Source organism: Dysidea avara, chromosome 2 (assembly GCF_963678975.1).
Source record: "Dysidea avara chromosome 2, odDysAvar1.4, whole genome shotgun sequence".
NCBI lineage: Eukaryota > Metazoa > Porifera > Demospongiae > Dictyoceratida > Dysideidae > Dysidea > Dysidea avara.
Window position 1 is genome coordinate 14121109 of NC_089273.1, and position 18000 is coordinate 14139108.

The window sequence follows — 18000 nt, forward strand, 5'->3', positions numbered from 1 at the left end:
AGAGTAATATCAGATATGTTATACCTGATCTGTCCACACAACGTGTTACGTATTACTTAGGCACATGTACCATAAAAACATAATTATTTTTAAGACTACTTCTTACTTACAGAAAGAAAAAGACAATATTGTTGAAGCTGGCACTAGTGGTGTACAGGTGGAGGTTTGTAATAATTTAAATTAACATATACAACAATATTTTTGAGTGATCAACAGAATGTTGTAAATGACAATGAAGAAGTCAATACAAGCAAGCACAGTGATGTACAGTTTCACTTTGAAGTAGTTAATAAGTTGTGAATGATATCTGTAACACGTAATATGCATAGTGGCTATACCTTTATGTACAGTATAGAATTTAAATTGTAGACAGACATGTACCTTTCTGTGTACTCTTTGCCTCAGGAGCTAATGGATACTACAAATCCTCCAGGTCTATTATTATCACAGTCAGATGATAATAGTGTTAATGTGAACAACCAGACAATGGTCAGTTTTTAAACATTTTGTTTGACAATGCTAAGTTGTGTAGTTATTTTAAGATGTGATTGGTTGAATTGCTTTTAAATACATGAATACCTAACAAAATATATCTAATTGATGCTATTCATTTTTAATTTTTAAATAGTATGTAAACAATTATCTGAACAAGTACAGTCATGTGTAGGTTGCCATTAGTATCATTTTAGTCTAGGTGGTTTGCTATACAAGTGATTATCTGCTGGCTAAATCTCATATTACATTTACTTGTAGGAAGCTAATGAAGTGATACTAATATCGGATGAAGAAGACTGTACATCTGATATAGCAGTAAGTGCTTGTTAGCAAATCATTAATAAATGTACAATGCAGATCATAATATCGTGTAACGCTCAAGATGCCAGCATTACAGAAATTGTGTCAGTACTTCTAAATTGTGTCAGTGGGCAGCTTCATATTGTCTGACTAAGTCTGGGGATTTAAACTCAGCTTCAATACATAGAAAATTATATTTGCATAGAAACAGTTAGAGAAGCAATCATTTGCTACTGTAATTTGTGATAAGAGTCACAGTAAAATGCATTACACATTCTATAAATAATTTTGTAATGAGCTACTAGCACAATAGATTCTGTAGGTGATTTTTCTTGCTATAATTCTATTCAATTGCACTACAATTTCATAAAGTAAGTGGATAGTCATATTTGCTGTGGAATTTTGCATATCATTTATCAGTAGTTTTTCTTGTGAACAAAGCTGAACCTTAACTTGAAGTTAGCCTGTTAAGCACAATGATGCGTTTCATTTTTGTATGAAGATAAGTCCTTGGTGAATTTGAGGCGAGCTAGGGTTGGCCCCAAGTTGGCCCTGCTTTGCTGGGACGCTTGCTTATCTCACTCCAATGTTCAACCCTAGAACTCATCAAAAACGTACCTTCATACAACTAGTGCATTTGATAATCTAGTGTACTGCTGGAATAATAACACTGGCAATGTGGATCCAGCTGCCAAAACAACAGCAACTTCGTAAATTAAAGGGGCAATATGCTCTGTACAAGCTGTATTATGTTTTGATGTATAGAAGCCACTCAATGCTTGTCCAACACCAGCTGGTTACATTGTGTGTCTTGTGGAGTTCATGTTGCAGGTGGTAAAGTACAAGCATTACATGATTTTACTGGACCCCAAAATAATCAATGTTGTAACAGCGCATTGCCCCTTTAAATCTCCAGCCATGGTCCTTCTAACTGGTCAGTGGGTGGCGGATCTTTGTAGTTACAAACTCTGGTCAAATTCTGTAGCATTTACAGTCATTCTGTGTATTATTAATATTATCAGTGCTTAAAAAGCAGTAACCTGCACTGTGACCAGGGCCGCCCAGAGAAATTAAGGGGCCCAGGGCAAAGAGTTAAAGTGGGGCCCTTGACCCAAGTTGTAAGGTGAAGACCAAAAAAATAAAAAAATAAAATAAAAAAAGGGTCACAACCTGCTGGCAATGACAATAACTACCCATCACCAACCATATCTCCTTATCTATAAGCTTGCTACACTGCTCCTCTGAAGAATACTGTGACTGCTCTATTAGAGTATTTAGATCTGACTGCTCTATTAGAGTATATCGATCTTTTAAACAGGTATTCAGGGGGCCCTTCATGGGGCCTCTTTCAGGCTGGGCCCCGGGGCAAAATGCCCCAGTTGCCCTTCCCCCCCCCCCCCCCTGTGGGCGGCCCTGACTGTGACTATAGGTTTTTCAGTCATTTGTGTATGTATACGCTAACATGTGTTTTCTGTACTGCTGGCATATCTTTTTTTTTGCTCTTTAATCATACAGAAGATCAGTTATGGCACACATATCAACCCAACACTTCTTTGTGTGCAGCCTCTAAGCATAATAACTACATAATAACATACTATAGATGTTATGCAGAAATTAGGTCACAAACTTAATTATTCATAAAAACTTGCATTGTTAGTCACTTATTAAGCTAGCTAATTTAGCTATCCAATTAATTTTTAAAAAATTTAAAAGCACTACTCTCCCACACTGCTATTTTGAGTATTGGAGGATGAGAAACTGATAATTGTGTTTACGTGGCCTTATGCATGTAATAATAAGAATTAAAAAAAACAAGAAACAATATATGCCTAATGTCTTTACGGTTATAAGATATATGTGCAACTAAGTATACGTAGTTAGTCAATAACAGACGCTAAACTAGTCATTGGTCTGTTCCGACCTTCTCTCCCTTTCAGCATTGTCTTCTCTGTACTTATAAAATATTGCATTTCTTTGCTACATGGAAGTGCATTCACAGCATTGGTTAAGCAAATAAAAATTACATGCATGCATACTGTGTACCTCTTCTTGGTGATGGTCTACCAGGATATTTATTAATCTTTTAAGCTCAACAAGCTCATTTAAAGTGTGATCTTCTTTTTCCTTTAAACTGCGCGCTTTAAATAATGGAAAATAACCAGTTTCTCCTTCATTTATCTGCAAAATAGTAAGGGTCAATAGTAATCTTATGTACCCATGTAAAAAGTACTGTATCATACCTGGTTGTAAACATAGCTTTCAATTGCAGTGTGGTCATTGATATCAACTGTGTCCAAGTACAGAGAATAGAAGATGTAGTTCCACATGTTGTGTTCATGTTTTATATGGTTTTCAAATCCCTGTGATTTTAGTTATTAAAAGTGGTGCATAAAAATCATTTATACACCTCAGTCCTCCTGTCAAACTCCAAGCTGGGAAGGTTGCATATAAAACAAACTCCTTTTTTGTCTTGCTCAATGCGATGCTAGAAATATGCAGGTACACATCAAGTGTTAATCATACAAAGCAGCATTATACCCTTTCATCTCTCAGTTCGGAGAACGTATCCACAATAATACCAAACACTATATTCAGACCAATAATGGTCACAATGATGAAGAAGGTGAGGTCATAGAAAAGTGCTCTGAGAGTGGCATCCTTTATATTGGCTGGTAAAGGCACAGCCTGCAACATTAATCAAGACAAGATTACAGCATGTATTGTACTCACTTACCAATCCTATGGTGTCCAGTAAGCCATACTCTAGCACAGTGACAAAGCATTCAAAGAGGGTGCCACAGAAGAGATTTGTATCTCCATCATTGCTATCAAAGTCATTAGGCATGAAAGCAAATGTACCCACAGAATAAACATAGATCACTATCAAACCAAGTGCAGCTACCAACAGCAATGAACTGCCTATATAGAAATGATCACACTATGTAGTACTATTATTGTAGTTGTTTACCATGTTTGGTGATAGATTTCAGCACACGTTGTAAGATGTCACTGTCAACCACAATGTGGAACAAACAAATGCAGTAAAAATAGCCATAGAAATACAGTGACAATGCTGAACACAACACAAATACCTACATAGTAGCCAATAATTATGAATTAAAATACAAAATACGTCTTACAATGTGATACATTGTCTTTACTCCTAGGAAATACTGATTTGAATAATATTTAGTAGTTTTGCGCCTGAATGAAATTTCAGATGACATAATTACTACATGACATCAGACTTACATCCCATTAAGCTGATCTGAATAAGATTTAGTAGTTTTGCACCTGAATGAATTTCAGATGACATAATTACTACATGACATCAGACTTACTTCCAATTAAAAACTGTTGGCATGGCAAAGTTGGAATAATTGATAAGAAAATGTGAAATAGCCACCCCAAGACTCATCAGTAGATGAATGGCCCCACCAATATAAAGTACATAAGAAAAGAACCAATGCTTGTCTTGCAGCTCGGGCACAGCTGGCACAACAATTTCTGTACCATTTAACCTCCTACAGTAAATAAAGAATGTAAAGCACTGAAATTATATTTTGTGACAAGTAACATTAGTATTTCACTCATACTACACATAATATTACAGCAGTTAGTAGGTCTCCCATATCAGGTAGGATGTGACTAGTCTGCATTTCCTTTCCCTACACATGGTTAGTATGGTTTGCAAAATGGTGTCTGATGATTCAACTACTGTGCAATCAATCGAAACAGGTTAATTTTGTACTTGACCTGATGGGCAGTTGAGATGCAAAAATGTTGGATTTTACTTGAGGCTAACATTGGCAACTGATGAAAGAGAGAAACTATGTTCAATTATCACAATTAATGTCTCTCAAACGGCTTTCTGGGCATCACGAACCGATGCAACAATTGATTTCCCCTGTTCCTTTTCCCAACCTCACCATCACTCAGGCATAGGTTGCAGGGGTGAGCCTTCTCCAATGCTGCATGTTGTAGGCCAGCTTTGAGTCCTGTTGGGCCAGTTCAAGTGTGCAGGGATAGGAATCAGAGGAAGGTTACTTCATTCAATATTTTGGACAAAACAGATTCCCTGGAACTCAACCACATTAGTACAAGAATCAGACAAGACAATGCATCGTCAGATAACGTCCTGAGATTTTTGGGGAATGTATACTCACATCCTGAAGGGTTTAAGCTGTATTATTGACCTTTAGTGCTTTAACTGTGAAGGCTGTTGCTAATAAATCGACATCTTCAAATTGATTTAATAAATAATTTTGCTGTGGCATGGTGGACTAACTATCAGTTGAATACAACTGCAGTGGTGGTAAATCCATTGCCTGTTTATAAGTTGAATGAAATCTCTGCAAAATCAAATATAACTAGCTGAAATTTCTAGTAGCCTTGATCCTTTATCACAATACTAGAGTTCAACCTTCCTCTAAAGCATTGGTAGTTTGATTAGTGAGATAAGCTTCCTGTTGCTGTAGTGTTTGAGCATGATTTAGGTCTACAAAATGGATTTCTGTCTACAAATGATAGCCAAATTTCCCACATCACAGTAGTAGTCATCCAATGACAAAGAAGTCGCATACAAAGCATGGTTAAATTTGAACAGTGATGACCACCCAGGTGAGCCTGGAATAGGATGAAAATCACACCTCTACTACAAAACTAGCTTATTCAACTGCTTAGAAATAGAAATTTTGGCTTAAAACAGATGTAAGAGTTTCATAAAGTATAGCAGTTATTGTTGTCAGCAGCTCAACCACAAAAGAATTTAGCTAATCCATGTCATGCTCACATGACTAGGCTTGGGTGTGGTCACTAATCATATGCCAACTAAATTGTGTTAATCTACATAATAAGAGTAAAAGTAATGGTGTTAGATACTGCTAATAGCAATTAGGGACCCGCCGATTATGCTGGCATAATTTTGAGCATAATAGGTACCTAAAAGCATTGAGCATAATGCCAGCATAATAGGTTAAATATTTATACGACAGTATAAATTCTTACTGGAAAAATGACAATTGCAAAATAAAATCGATATACTCTAATAGAGCAGTCAGTAACTCTAATAGAACAATCATCACACTGACTGTTCTATTAGAGTATATCGATCTTTTCTCTTACATGCAGCAAGAATTTATTATTTGTGTTCCAGCCACCCATTTTTTCTTTCTATACAGTGTTAAACTAGTAGCAAAGTATATCAACTAAGGCATGAACATTGAGCATAATCGAGCATAATAGGTAAATATTGAGCATTAATTTAAGCATAATAGGTGAATTTTTGAGCAGTGCAGCATAGCATAATAGGTAAAATTATGAGCATAATCGGCGGGTCCCTAATAGCAATGTACAAGGGTTTAAGTCTTTACATCAAGTGAAAATCATGTAAGGTTCACACAAATTTCCTTATATTAGTGCCTTTTTATTTAATTTTACAGCTCCTGATGACCATAACCTAACCACAAGCTATACTTTATGTATGCACTTTGGTCAACAAGTTATGCAGCCAAGATGTGATTTTTAGCAAATTTTGCAGAGGCTGGTATGTTCAAATTTAATATGTGTGACTTCTTGGTGATGAATGACTACTACTGTGACTTCAGGTCCATAGACAAATACCTATTTTTTGAACCCAAAATCATGCTCTAATGTTGCAGTGACAGGTAGCCTATCTTTCCAGTCAACCTACTATGCTCTTAGGTGAAGGTTTGCTCACAGAGGAAGGTTGAACTCCAGAACTCCAGTATTGTGATGCAGTCAATATTTATCTATCCCAATGAAGCAGTGGAATTTGCTATACTACTGCAGATGTATCTATGTAAGTGCAAGAGTTAGTCCAACATGTAACAGCAGTTAGCAAATCATTTTGAATACAGAGTACGTACATCATTTTTTTAACATTGGTAACCCTATGTTAGATGGTCACTGCTTGAAGTTTCTTAGTTTACTAGAGTGGTATATCCCCAGTATATGGAACAGTTAATTGTTTGGAATTTTAGTAGCTTTTCAGTAAACCTGCATTCACTGATGTTTACTGAGAGTTTAAAACTTAGTAAAACAATTATGTTCCATATACTTAAAGTTACTGATATTTTACTATCAGTATAACTGGGCACAACTACAGTAAAGCAGGTTAACAAATTAGTAAACTAAGAACCTTCAAGCAGTGGGTGTGGTCTTTATGTTCTGACCACAGTAGCTTAATAGTCTGGGTGCCTTCCCACACTGCTTTCCTCCAAGTTGGTAGTTAAAGCATATGCCTTCATCATTATAAAAGGTTCTTAGGTCTTCTGCCTCACCAGACTTATCCATTACTCCTTCCAACAGTAGCACTATTAGTTAACCATTCAAATTCCAAATTGTCAAAAAATTTTATAAATGTTACATATATCATGCGATAAAATCATTTGTAAGCTTTTGCCCACGCTTCTACAAAAGCCTCCATATCTCAATGACCATATCAGCTAAAAATATCTCATTACCGGCACACAACGGCCACCATTTTACCCCACAATAACAAATTCACCAGTGGGATGTGCCTTTTGGGGTTCTGACGAGTGTGTTCCATCTGTGTCTAGTCTTTCTTTTATCTACAATGAAGCTGTCCCTCCATCTTCTTCATACAATGAAATCATATCTAGGCATTAATTTTCTGTGTCGACATCTTCTTTGAGCAGCATAGTAGATGCCACAAAATTATTTAACGCACTTATACTATGCTATTGTAGGAGATACTGGATACCTGGTAGATACTTGCATCTTCATGATAATGATCACACCCATTCTTTATTCTATGCCCACTTACAATCTATCGATCAAGCACAGAGTTGACCATGATTACCACATCCCTTTTAGGGTTAGCTATCTTAATAATGGAATAGTGACCACTCGCCTTGCTATACTCTAATACAGCAGTCACCCTAATAGAGCAGTCACATGTGTATAGCCTTTAACAAAAAACTAAAACTAGTAAAATTAAAATTACAGATTAAAAAATGAAGTAGGGATCCAGGTGATAATAGTGAAACAAGAGATCAATAATGGTATTAAAGCATAGCTTGGTGGGAAATCCCTACTTAGGCATTAAACACACAATAATTGTTGTGCCATGCCAATGTAGGGATTTCCCACTAAGCTATGTTGTAATACCATCATTCATCTCTTGTTTAACTACCTTTTATTGCTTGGAGGATCCCTACTTCATTTTTATAATTTTTAATAAACTAGTACATACCATTCTTATTGGCTTAACTTTTTCTTTTAGCTAATCAAGTAGAGACAAGCCCCTTAATTTCACTGATTACTACCATGGACATTAAATAATTCTTAAATTATGCTTTTAATCATCCAATAATTCCAGAATTATTGTCATGAAATTCGTGATCAACAATTTCAAAATTATGCCACCATAATATGTGACTGGGCCTGCGAAAACAGGGCATGTGGGCACAAACTACACCCTGTCACTCTACAGGTCATATCTCAGTACTGGAAAAGTATATTTCCATTCTGTAACTTGCATCATGATGCCACTTAAATGCTTATTAATAGCTGGAAATTGCAGTTTCATAGCATAATGGTGCAAAATGTTATGAGTGGTGAAACTTTGACAAAGTAGGCAAAAATTGTGTGCCCACATGCCCTATTTTCGCAGGCCCGGTCACATATACTACTCCTATTCACTACTTTTGCATTGATCACTAATCCAACTAATTATTTGTATAACATAGTTATGATTAGTTAACTAGTGCATATCACATCAAATTTAAAAAAATAGTACAGGCATGCTATAAAATGTAATGTAACACTTTTTGCGTGGGTAGATAAACGGAATTTTTTAGTATACATATTTAATATTACCCATTTACCCTGTGGTCAGGGAATTATCTGTATAATGCCCTGTGGTTAGGGCATTATTTTTATAATGCTTAACTCATGAGGTAACAGTACCACCCGATTTGTTTTATAAATGCTCAGGCTGACATCGATTATGGAAATAAGTTAACAATTGAGTGACCATTATCACGAGTTGGAGTTTGACCACAAGAAGTATTCAGATTGAGGCATTTCAGTATCCTTGCCATTCTACAAGTTGGGAAACTTTAGTTGAAGGTGAAAATAGTTTCATTGCACATACACAAGCGTTTCAGCATGTTTTCGAATATGAACCACACCCACATTACAGATAATCATGCTACAACAAAGCATACTCTTTTATGCCTTTAGTATGTGTTTCAATTAGTCTCTAAAGTGCTAATAAAACACTTTTAAATTCCCTGTGATTAGCAAAAACTTGACTTTTCCTTGATATCTTTAGGACTAATCTGTTTATTATAACAAATGTACAGTGTAGCTGTAACATTACCTGCTGCTTAGCCACAATCAAATCTTTTATGCATTTATGTACCACTCTGCGTGGGCAGTTTAAAGGCACCGCCAGTGCCATAATTTGTATATTGCACTGCTGCAGACCGCAGAGAGTGCATTATAACTTATAACGCACTGGTTGCGGTTTTGTAGACCACAACAAGTGCATTATAAGTTATAATGCACCGACCGCAGTGCAATATACAGATATTGCACTGGCTGTGGTTTTGTGCAGCATAGCACAAGTGCCGGTGGTGACGACCACTACGACACCTCACCTAATAGGTGGAAAGACACTTCACAGATCACTCGAATTCTTTTATAGCCTGACATGTAAAGGTCGATTGTGGGCCATAACGTCACCAATACGTATAATGTTTACAAGCAGCCAATGACGATCGAAAAAGCCAACGCGGGTGGCCACAACTCTAGTCTACATATATATAAACGTACTTATACACCTTACTAGTCTGGTGCCATCTTAGCCCAGATTAAACTGTAGTCCACTTCGACAATGACTCAATAAAACAAATATAGAGTCTATTCTAAATAATACTAACCTTTAAGTTCGATTGTGGGAACCAGTTTTGTCATGCCACCAGATTCGAGTTTAGCCAGTGTGAATAGTAAGAATTAGACTAGTATCGTTTAGTAGTTAGGTTTTGTTTACTTAAACCGTCTATTTAGCTGCTTTTTTTCGCTCGAGAGAATCACTGGTGATTAGTCTGGTGCTTAGTCTATATGGCACACTGGCATGCTGAGCACTACATGATGAGAGTCGAACAGCGAATACAGGTTAGTGATATAACCCATAGCGTACTAGCTTTCAATATCTCAGGTGGCTGCAGTACAACGTCATCGCAACGTCTGGCTTGGTTACCCACAATCGATGTTAGAAACCTGGCCTTTATAAGTAGTACAGCTGTCTTGTGAGACTCTCCCCACCTATTAGGTGAGTGGTACATAACTGTTATACAACGTGCACTCGTGCTCTGCCTGTATAAACGCACTTGCCTTCGGGCCTGACGGCCCTCAGGCTCGTGAGTTTATATCAGGCAGAGCACTCGTGGCCGTTGTATAACTATATAATATAAAATAAAGCCACTGGTACTGGCATGGGTGGTTAATCACCCGACAGGCAATGGAATGGAATGGAAGTGTTACATAAAGGTTGTAACATGGGAACCCATGGTCTGCCTGATATGTCCACCCTCTGCCCTTGGGCCTGTGGTTCAGATGGACATATCAGGCAGACTATTTGCACCCATGTTACAACTATAAATTACAGGCCACAACAATCAATTGCTAAAAGTTGAAGACCAGCTATTATGCTTTGTTTTCAGCTATTTTTCACAGTATTATAAATGAGTACGAAAGTACCAGATGCATCTCTGCAATCAATCCAGTCACTACAGAAAATATGGACAATGATATGTGTGATAGACAGCCACAGGGAAACCAAAGAAAAAAAATCACAAGCAGAGTTACTGCTCATGCACTACCAGATATAGGACTTGTATTTCTATTTATTTATATGTAGAGCTATTAAAGTGAGAAATATACCAGCATTACATTTGCTCATCTTACTAATATAATTTTGATTTATTTCCAGATCATCAATAATGAGACAACTAACCTTTTTGGAGATTCACTGTTCCATGCTACCACCAGTAAAATGTTCATGAGTAAAGTCCATAAAAGGACTATATGATTGAACCAGTGACTGTACGGGTTGATTTATAGTACCACATCACTCACAATCTCACAACTTCAACTTACATGTGGCTGACAAAGATGTTTGTGTACAAATTATCTTGTAGGTAGTTCTTGAGAGTAGAAGTACTTTGAATATCAGATAAAACTGCCAAATGTAACTTACTAAGTGTTTAACTTCCTTTTTAACTAAATTCATCCATTCAGCAAAATCTCTAATTTTGCCTTCAGGAGATTCACGGTTAACACTAACTTTCACCCTTTCTTTAATGGCACTTGACAATTGATCCTACCCCAAATAATAAGATCATGGTTACTTGTACAGTGATACTACATACTTTAGAATTGAAATGTACTTTTGCCAATGTTGTTTGGCCTTCTTTATCCTTGTATATTACCTCAATGCACCTTGACCGTTTCTCACAGAATTTCCAAGCATTTTCAATCTCTGAATAATGTGTCGTTTTAGCTTCATCTTGTGTCGTTTTAGCTTCATCTTGTGTCGTTTTAGCTTCATCTTGTGTCGTTTTAGCTTCATCTTGTGTCGTTTTAGCTTCATCTTTTGGTTTTTTAGGTTCTTATTAGGGAGAAAAAGATAGTAAAATATAAGAAAACAGTTAAATCCTACTCAATTGATCCAAAGTAATATTTGGAAAATCTGCCATGTGAACTAATATGTGATATGTTGTGAAAGCAGCTCTCTCAGCATCATCATCGAGTTTTGATTTTCTCTGTAAGAATATTATAGTAGCCAGTCTTATTTATAGCACACAACAATTGACCATTTCCTCATCCTGTCTAAGGTGATTACAATAAGCCAGGGTGCTGTGAAGAGCCTCAGTATCAACTGCTTTATAAACACTGATCGCCAGATCTTGTGACTTTGGATGTATTTCTTCTAACATCATTTCTATAACCTCAATCGCTGCAGTTTTAAGCTTTAGAATCTATAACAATTAAATTCACAGCATTATGATGAAACCATATGTGACTGGGCCTGCAAAAATAGGGCATGTGGGCGAATGATTTTTCAAACCATCCATCACTCATAACTTTTTACATCATTACGCTATGGCAATACAATTTTCAGCTCTTAGTAGGCATTTATTTTGGATTATTCTGCAAGTTACAGAATGTGTTCCGATACTGAGATATGACCTGTAGTGTGATGGGGTGTAATTTGTGCCTACATTCCCTATTTTCGCAGGCCCAGTCACGTATTAAAATGTACTTTGGGTAGTTTACAACTGCAGAACACTGTGGTCTGAATTATGCGATTTATGATGTCAATTATTTGATGATTATATATCACAAGTAGGTTGTCATAGTTCCCCTAAATGTAATGGTCATATAAATGGCAATGATACAGTAACAACACTCTTACCATACACATCTCGGTGATAGTTAGCAATACTTCGGTAATCAAATCTATGTTCTCTTCTGTCACTTCAACATAAAATGATTGCAGAAAAACACAGGTTTCAGATACAAGGTTTATCCTCTTGGTATTGTCACGCTGCTCTCGGAGGTAGTTCTGCATGGTTCTGTTTTGACCATCACACAAATAGCCAAGGAAACGTAAAGTTATTTTAACATAGTAGGTGTCTCTAAACTTAAGGCTTTCAAGTTGAGTAAGGCTTTCAAGTTGAGTGTACTTGTTCACAGGTGGTCCCTGAGAAGACAAACAATTTGTAAGTAAATTGATTTGTAACATAATTGATGTACTTTAGTTGCCACATTCCTTTGCTGTTGTATTACAGTTACTGCAGTTAAAGCAGGCTCGCACTACATTCAATTTTAATTAACCACACATTTCTTAACATAGCAGCACATGCACATACCTCTGGAGCAGTTTGGTGTTGAATACTCTTCCCTCTGACAAAGTCTCTAAATGTACATTGTCTAGTTTGTGACTTTTTTGCTCTTGGAATATTTTTTTGCATTTCAATTTCCTTATCCTACAGTAAATCACCACATATACAAAAAAGAATTTTTCAGTATACAGCTTACATTTTCAATAAGTGCTTGATTTTGAGGAACTGCAACATGCAAATCTTCCTCTTTATGACCTGCAAAAATTTGCTGCATTGTATGATATTAATATACTGTAGTCAGAATTATTCAGTTGAACAATCAAGATTACCTGAGTAGGACCTTTAAATCCATACCGGTTAGCATACTTTTCATACGATTCTTTCTATAAAAACAAACATTTATACTACGTAGTTTTATCATTATGCTAACAAGTGTCTTGTGATGTTCACTCTTAAGCTGAAGCTGTTCAAGCAGAATTCTCCTTTCATTGTCACTAGCTGTTGCATGTTCCAAACGTCTACGCAAAGTGATAAAGAGGCTTTTTTCTCTAGTATTCTTAAAGTAACTGCAAAAACTTTCCTAAAGACAATCTTCACAATGAATTAATCCAATGGGTAAAGGGTATATACCTGAATGTTATGATTGCCACTGTCGACAAGGATGGTTAAAAGTGCCAAAACCTGATCGGAAATTTTATCATTGGGGTGCAATAGTAGTTTCATCAGCTGTGGAATGATAGAAACAGCATATTGTTTGCAACCCAAACGCACTCTTGTAATTGCAGATCCCTGTCCGAGTCCTTGTAATTGGTTTTGCACTGTTTGAACACGTTCAAATTGTCTAAATTAATTTAACTAAAGATCATGTACGTAGTAGTACAAGCCCTTACTTTCTAAATTCTTTAGGTTTATTTCCTTCCTCTCTGAGGTCAGGATCAATGTGTTTAATTTCATTATGAACAATAGTTCTCAGCAGTTGTATGTACTTGATATTATTTGATTCTTGAGCAAGCCGTTCACTTTCATTCAGGCTCCCAAAAGTATTGAAAGATATTCTATATGAAATACTAAATATTACAACAAACTTAACCATTTATTATCCTACAGTAAATAATCAATGATTCTATCTGTGTTTAAGTGAACAGTAGTACTATCATCCGAACGCCTAAAAACTTATAGCTGAATGTCTAGCACATTTCCTTTAATGCATACGTGATGAAGTGATTGGTATGTTTCTGATGCTTTGGTCCCAAAGGTAGCCATTCAATACCTTTTTCAGTTTCATTTTCACAATACTCTGTATAGAATCACATGGTAAAAGGTACAGATTAACTAACTGACCAGTAACATATTTTGAATTGATTTGGTGCTGAGCATTATTAGGACCCCAATAAGCTGACCGAAAATCACGTACAAAATCGTTGAAGTCTTTATTTAGTTTCAGTTCTTTGTCATACAGTTCTGAATATTGCTGTAGGAGTACCCATGTTGATACATATCATCTGACAATGCAATTATTGACCTTCGTAGTGACACACTTTGCAGCAATTTGATAATTATCAATGTTTTTATTAAATCTAGCTTTGATCTAGTGTTGTTTTGAAAGAAGAGTCATGTATTAAGGCTAACCTACGTACTTCAATATCTACATTGATCATTTCTTCACTATAACAGTCATGAGATATCACTGCAATAACGGCACTGGATAGCATCGTCCACTGATTTTGTGAGGTAAGGAGATTGTTAGTAGTCATAAAATCAGCAAGTTGCTATTAATAGTACTATGATCAATCATTATTGTCTCACTTTGAGCCACTTACCAACAATACACTGGCTATATGGGCTGATATTTTGACCTCATCTTCTGAAACATGACCACAATCAAACAGTGACAGTGTGGTGTAATATGCCTATGTAAAAGGGAAAAGCAACAAGAATCTGACTGTATGTGATAGAGGAAAATGACTACAATTTGGCTAAAGTATACAAATACTACAGTAGCTTGCAATTATTCCTGCAGCTACACCACAATACATAGTCCAAACCTGTATCAGTGGTAGCACTCCTTCAAAGACATATATAAGAACATCTGGCATTAGTTCACCATCTTGATTTGTAACAAATGGTATGTTGCAATGTGAAGTCATACAATTGTGTTCTGTTGTACTCTTTTCTCTTCTGGAGATGTGGCCATTATTACTCAGGATTAGGGAAGTCACTTCAGATCTTTTCAGATCCTTTATCACTTTTACAACTCCATCTAACATTATGTGAACTTTTTCTAAATACATCCACATCTCTCTGCAAGTAAAACACAAATAAATTACTTGTATATATACAATAGCACATACTTCGCATGGGAAAGTTGCTTGCTTCCAGTTAGAGTGAGATCTTTTCCAGTGTTGATGTAGACCCACAATAGAAATGATACAAATGGTTGCTTACGAGCACAGTCCAATTTATCATTATTCAAAATCTACCAATGTAAAGTTATAATACAAAGTACATGTACTAAAAAACTTGCTCATACCTTCATTATTTCATCAATGGATATAACATCTTGACAAAGTGATTCAATTAAAAGATTTTTTCCTTCACAGCAAGCAGCAAGCAAGTTGATTGCTCTCAAAAACACATGCAAACAATAGTCAGAATCATTTGCTTGGAGAAGTTTTGCTCTAAGTTAATGCAAATGATGATAACTGGTACATGTACATGTAATATGACTGTTTGTACCTCATCTTTTGCTTCTCTTGGGTCTTTCCAAGAAATTCATCACAAAATTTTTCTCTACTCAAATTAAAATATTTTATGACAAGTTTTTGGTTGCGTTTCAAGGGTAGATCAATATCTTCTGTCTTTATACACCACAACAATACATACAACAAAATAATGATGTAGCTGTTCATGTTATAACACACCTTTACAATAGCTCGAAGCATTTCTAGCCACTCTGGACGGCCACTAGACTCACTCTTTACAATTAAATCAAATATGTGATTAATTTGTGTCTCTTTAACTCTCAAGCAGATCTCTGTACCCCCAGTAAACACCTGAAATAGTATCATTTCCATTGATAGCACCATGATAATAAAATACACACACCTCAGTTAGCAACTCAGCCACATTCAGTGCTGCAATATCTATTTCCAATAGGTCATCCATACAATCAAAAAGTTGTTCTTGTACAACCTTGTGGTTTCTGGCCAGCCAATTTTATAGAACAAAAATGTGACTGGGTTCGAAAAAAAGAGTCGTCCACACAGATTCAATTTTCTAACTTCAACGACTCATAACTTCAGACTTTTCCCTTCAAATTTGGTCAGTAGTGATCACTAATGTAGCTTAATGGATGAAGAAAATTTAAAGGTTTGTATGTGCCTTGAGACCTAAGTTATGGTCTTCTAGTTCATAGAATTGTTTGTGTGTGGAGGACACTTTCTTGCAAATCCAGTCACAAATTACCATTTATAACAGTTTACCTTGCTAATGCTTTTAAAAACACTAAGCAGGTTGACACTATCTTTTGCTCATGACTTTTAGTAGTTTCAGCATTTTTTGCTCTCTTCTTTCGATTCTTCACTCTCATTATCCGAGCTAAAACATCTGTGTATACTCCTGTTGAGAACACGTTAACTAAGAACTAAACAATATAGTTGATTAAACCAACCAGAATTATACAGTATTTTTTGATTCTGAGAGTGACTTTGATGTGGCACATTCTGTATGTAGCACAAACTATAAAGCAAAGCATCTAAACATCAGATTTTTTAGCAACTGTAAATTCTTTACGAAGTCAATCTTTGCAGCATTCCAATTAGCTCATCACACTCTTTACTGTCAACATCTTTCTTGAGCAGGCGATGGAGGCTTGGCAGTAGTTCATCATAAAGCTCAGTTAAAACCTTTTTGGATTCAGGATTAATCAGCAACTATACAAAGATGAACCATAACATCAAACATCATAATAATTATGGTACTTAATATCCATCTGTATATGAAGCCTAATTTTTCCAACAACACCCTTGCAAACAATACAATAAGCTGAACTTTATACAGGGTGAATTGTTGTAGCTGAACTTTATACAGGATGATGTGTTGTAACTGAAATTTATACAGGGTGATGTGTTGTAGCTGAACTTTATACAGGGTGATGTGTTGTGGCTGAAGTTTATACAGGGTGATGTGTTGTAGCTGAACTTTATACAGGGTGATGTGTTGTAGCTAAACTTTATACAGGGTGACTTGTTGTAGCTGAACTTAATACTTTGTGACTTGAGGCTGAAATTTATATAGGGTGACTTGTTGTAGCTGAATTTTATACAGGGTGATGTGTTGTAGCTGAACTTTATACAGGGTGATGTGTTGTAGCTGAACTTTATTCAGGGTGATGTGTGTAGTTGAACTTTATACAGGGTAATGTGTTGTAACTGAACTTTATACAGGGTGACTTGTTGTAGCTAAACTTTATACAGGGTGACTTGTTGTAGTTGAACGTATACATTGTGACTTGTTGTAGCTGAAATTTATACAGGGTGACTTGTTGTAGCTGAATTTTATACAGAGTGACTTGTTGTAGCTGAATTTTCTACAGCGTGTCAGAGGTTACAATAAATTACAACAGTTAGACTACAAAAGGCTACAGTCACAGGTTACAACAGGGGTTAGAAGACTAAGTATAACAGGTTACAAAGGTTGCATTAGGTTACAACAGATTAAGGCAGGTTACAGTAAGTTACAATAGGTTACAACAAGTTACAGTTGGTTACAACATGTTAAAGAATGTTAGATTAGGTTATAACAGGTTTTACAGTAAGCTACATGTTACAGTCAAAGGTTACAATAGGTTACAGAAGGTTACATTAGATCACAACAGGTTAGGTTCCAGTCATAGGTTAAAGTCTTAAATGATCAGTCATAGATAATAAAGACATATGTAACTGGATTTGCAAAAGGGATTGCTAACTAATGAAACTACAGTATTGTAACCTTCTGAGTTATAATCAGTAACGAAATTAAACCTAGCCACTGGATGCTACAATAGGTTACCACATGTATAAACTATATTAAGCAACTTGGCCACTGTAAAATGTTATGACTAGTTAAAACAGCAATAGTTATACATATAGTCAGCTACCCAGCCACTATGAAATGTTACAATCAGGGTTACAACAGTTTACAGTAGGTTACAATAGGTTAACAACAATTCATAATCAGCTACAACAATTCACCCTGTATAAAGTTCAGCTACAAAAATCACCCTGTATAAAGTTCAGCTACAATAATTCACCGTGTGTAAAGTTCAGCT

The 18000-nt window shown here is 36.0% G+C and overlaps 1 protein-coding gene across 7 annotated transcripts in view; it reads right to left on the reverse strand.

The window, feature by feature from the left end:
* Positions 1-2545: 2545 nt before the first annotated feature.
* LOC136246668 (inositol 1,4,5-trisphosphate receptor type 3-like) overlaps positions 2546-18000 on the reverse strand; it is a 72676-nt gene continuing 57221 nt past the window's right edge. For 3 of the 7 annotated variants that reach the window (XM_066038206.1, XM_066038207.1, XM_066038208.1), the window contains 41 exons: positions 16485-16624; positions 16363-16430; positions 16175-16310; positions 15798-15894; positions 15614-15745; positions 15429-15550; positions 15223-15370; positions 15044-15168; positions 14738-14993; positions 14513-14602; positions 14330-14461; positions 14215-14280; positions 14034-14163; positions 13905-13989; positions 13798-13857; positions 13583-13747; positions 13464-13533; positions 13323-13418; positions 13123-13272; positions 13022-13075; positions 12889-12960; positions 12720-12836; positions 12604-12663; positions 12263-12550; positions 12110-12211; positions 11661-11825; positions 11507-11609; positions 11217-11455; positions 11045-11167; positions 10945-10991; positions 10802-10888; positions 4137-4319; positions 4048-4089; positions 3936-3999; positions 3764-3887; positions 3530-3714; positions 3334-3480; positions 3203-3280; positions 3036-3155; positions 2839-2973; positions 2546-2772 (listed from right to left, as the gene is read on the reverse strand). In XM_066038206.1, coding sequence (XP_065894278.1) covers positions 2695-2772; positions 2839-2973; positions 3036-3155; positions 3203-3280; positions 3334-3480; positions 3530-3714; positions 3764-3887; positions 3936-3999; positions 4048-4089; positions 4137-4319; positions 10802-10888; positions 10945-10991; positions 11045-11167; positions 11217-11455; positions 11507-11609; positions 11661-11825; positions 12110-12211; positions 12263-12550; positions 12604-12663; positions 12720-12836; positions 12889-12960; positions 13022-13075; positions 13123-13272; positions 13323-13418; positions 13464-13533; positions 13583-13747; positions 13798-13857; positions 13905-13989; positions 14034-14163; positions 14215-14280; positions 14330-14461; positions 14513-14602; positions 14738-14993; positions 15044-15168; positions 15223-15370; positions 15429-15550; positions 15614-15745; positions 15798-15894; positions 16175-16310; positions 16363-16430; positions 16485-16624 — 4881 coding nt within the window. In that variant the 3' untranslated portion in view covers positions 2546-2694. Of the gene's footprint in view, positions 2773-2838; positions 2974-3035; positions 3156-3202; positions 3281-3333; positions 3481-3525; positions 3715-3763; positions 3888-3935; positions 4000-4047; positions 4090-4136; positions 4320-10801; positions 10889-10944; positions 10992-11044; positions 11168-11216; positions 11456-11506; positions 11610-11660; positions 11826-12109; positions 12212-12262; positions 12551-12603; positions 12664-12719; positions 12837-12888; positions 12961-13021; positions 13076-13122; positions 13273-13322; positions 13419-13463; positions 13534-13582; positions 13748-13797; positions 13858-13904; positions 13990-14033; positions 14164-14214; positions 14281-14329; positions 14462-14512; positions 14603-14737; positions 14994-15043; positions 15169-15222; positions 15371-15428; positions 15551-15613; positions 15746-15797; positions 15895-16174; positions 16311-16362; positions 16431-16484; positions 16625-18000 lie in introns of those variants that run through there. The other 4 variants (XM_066038209.1, XM_066038210.1, XR_010696727.1 and 1 more) reach the window with 4 other exon arrangements.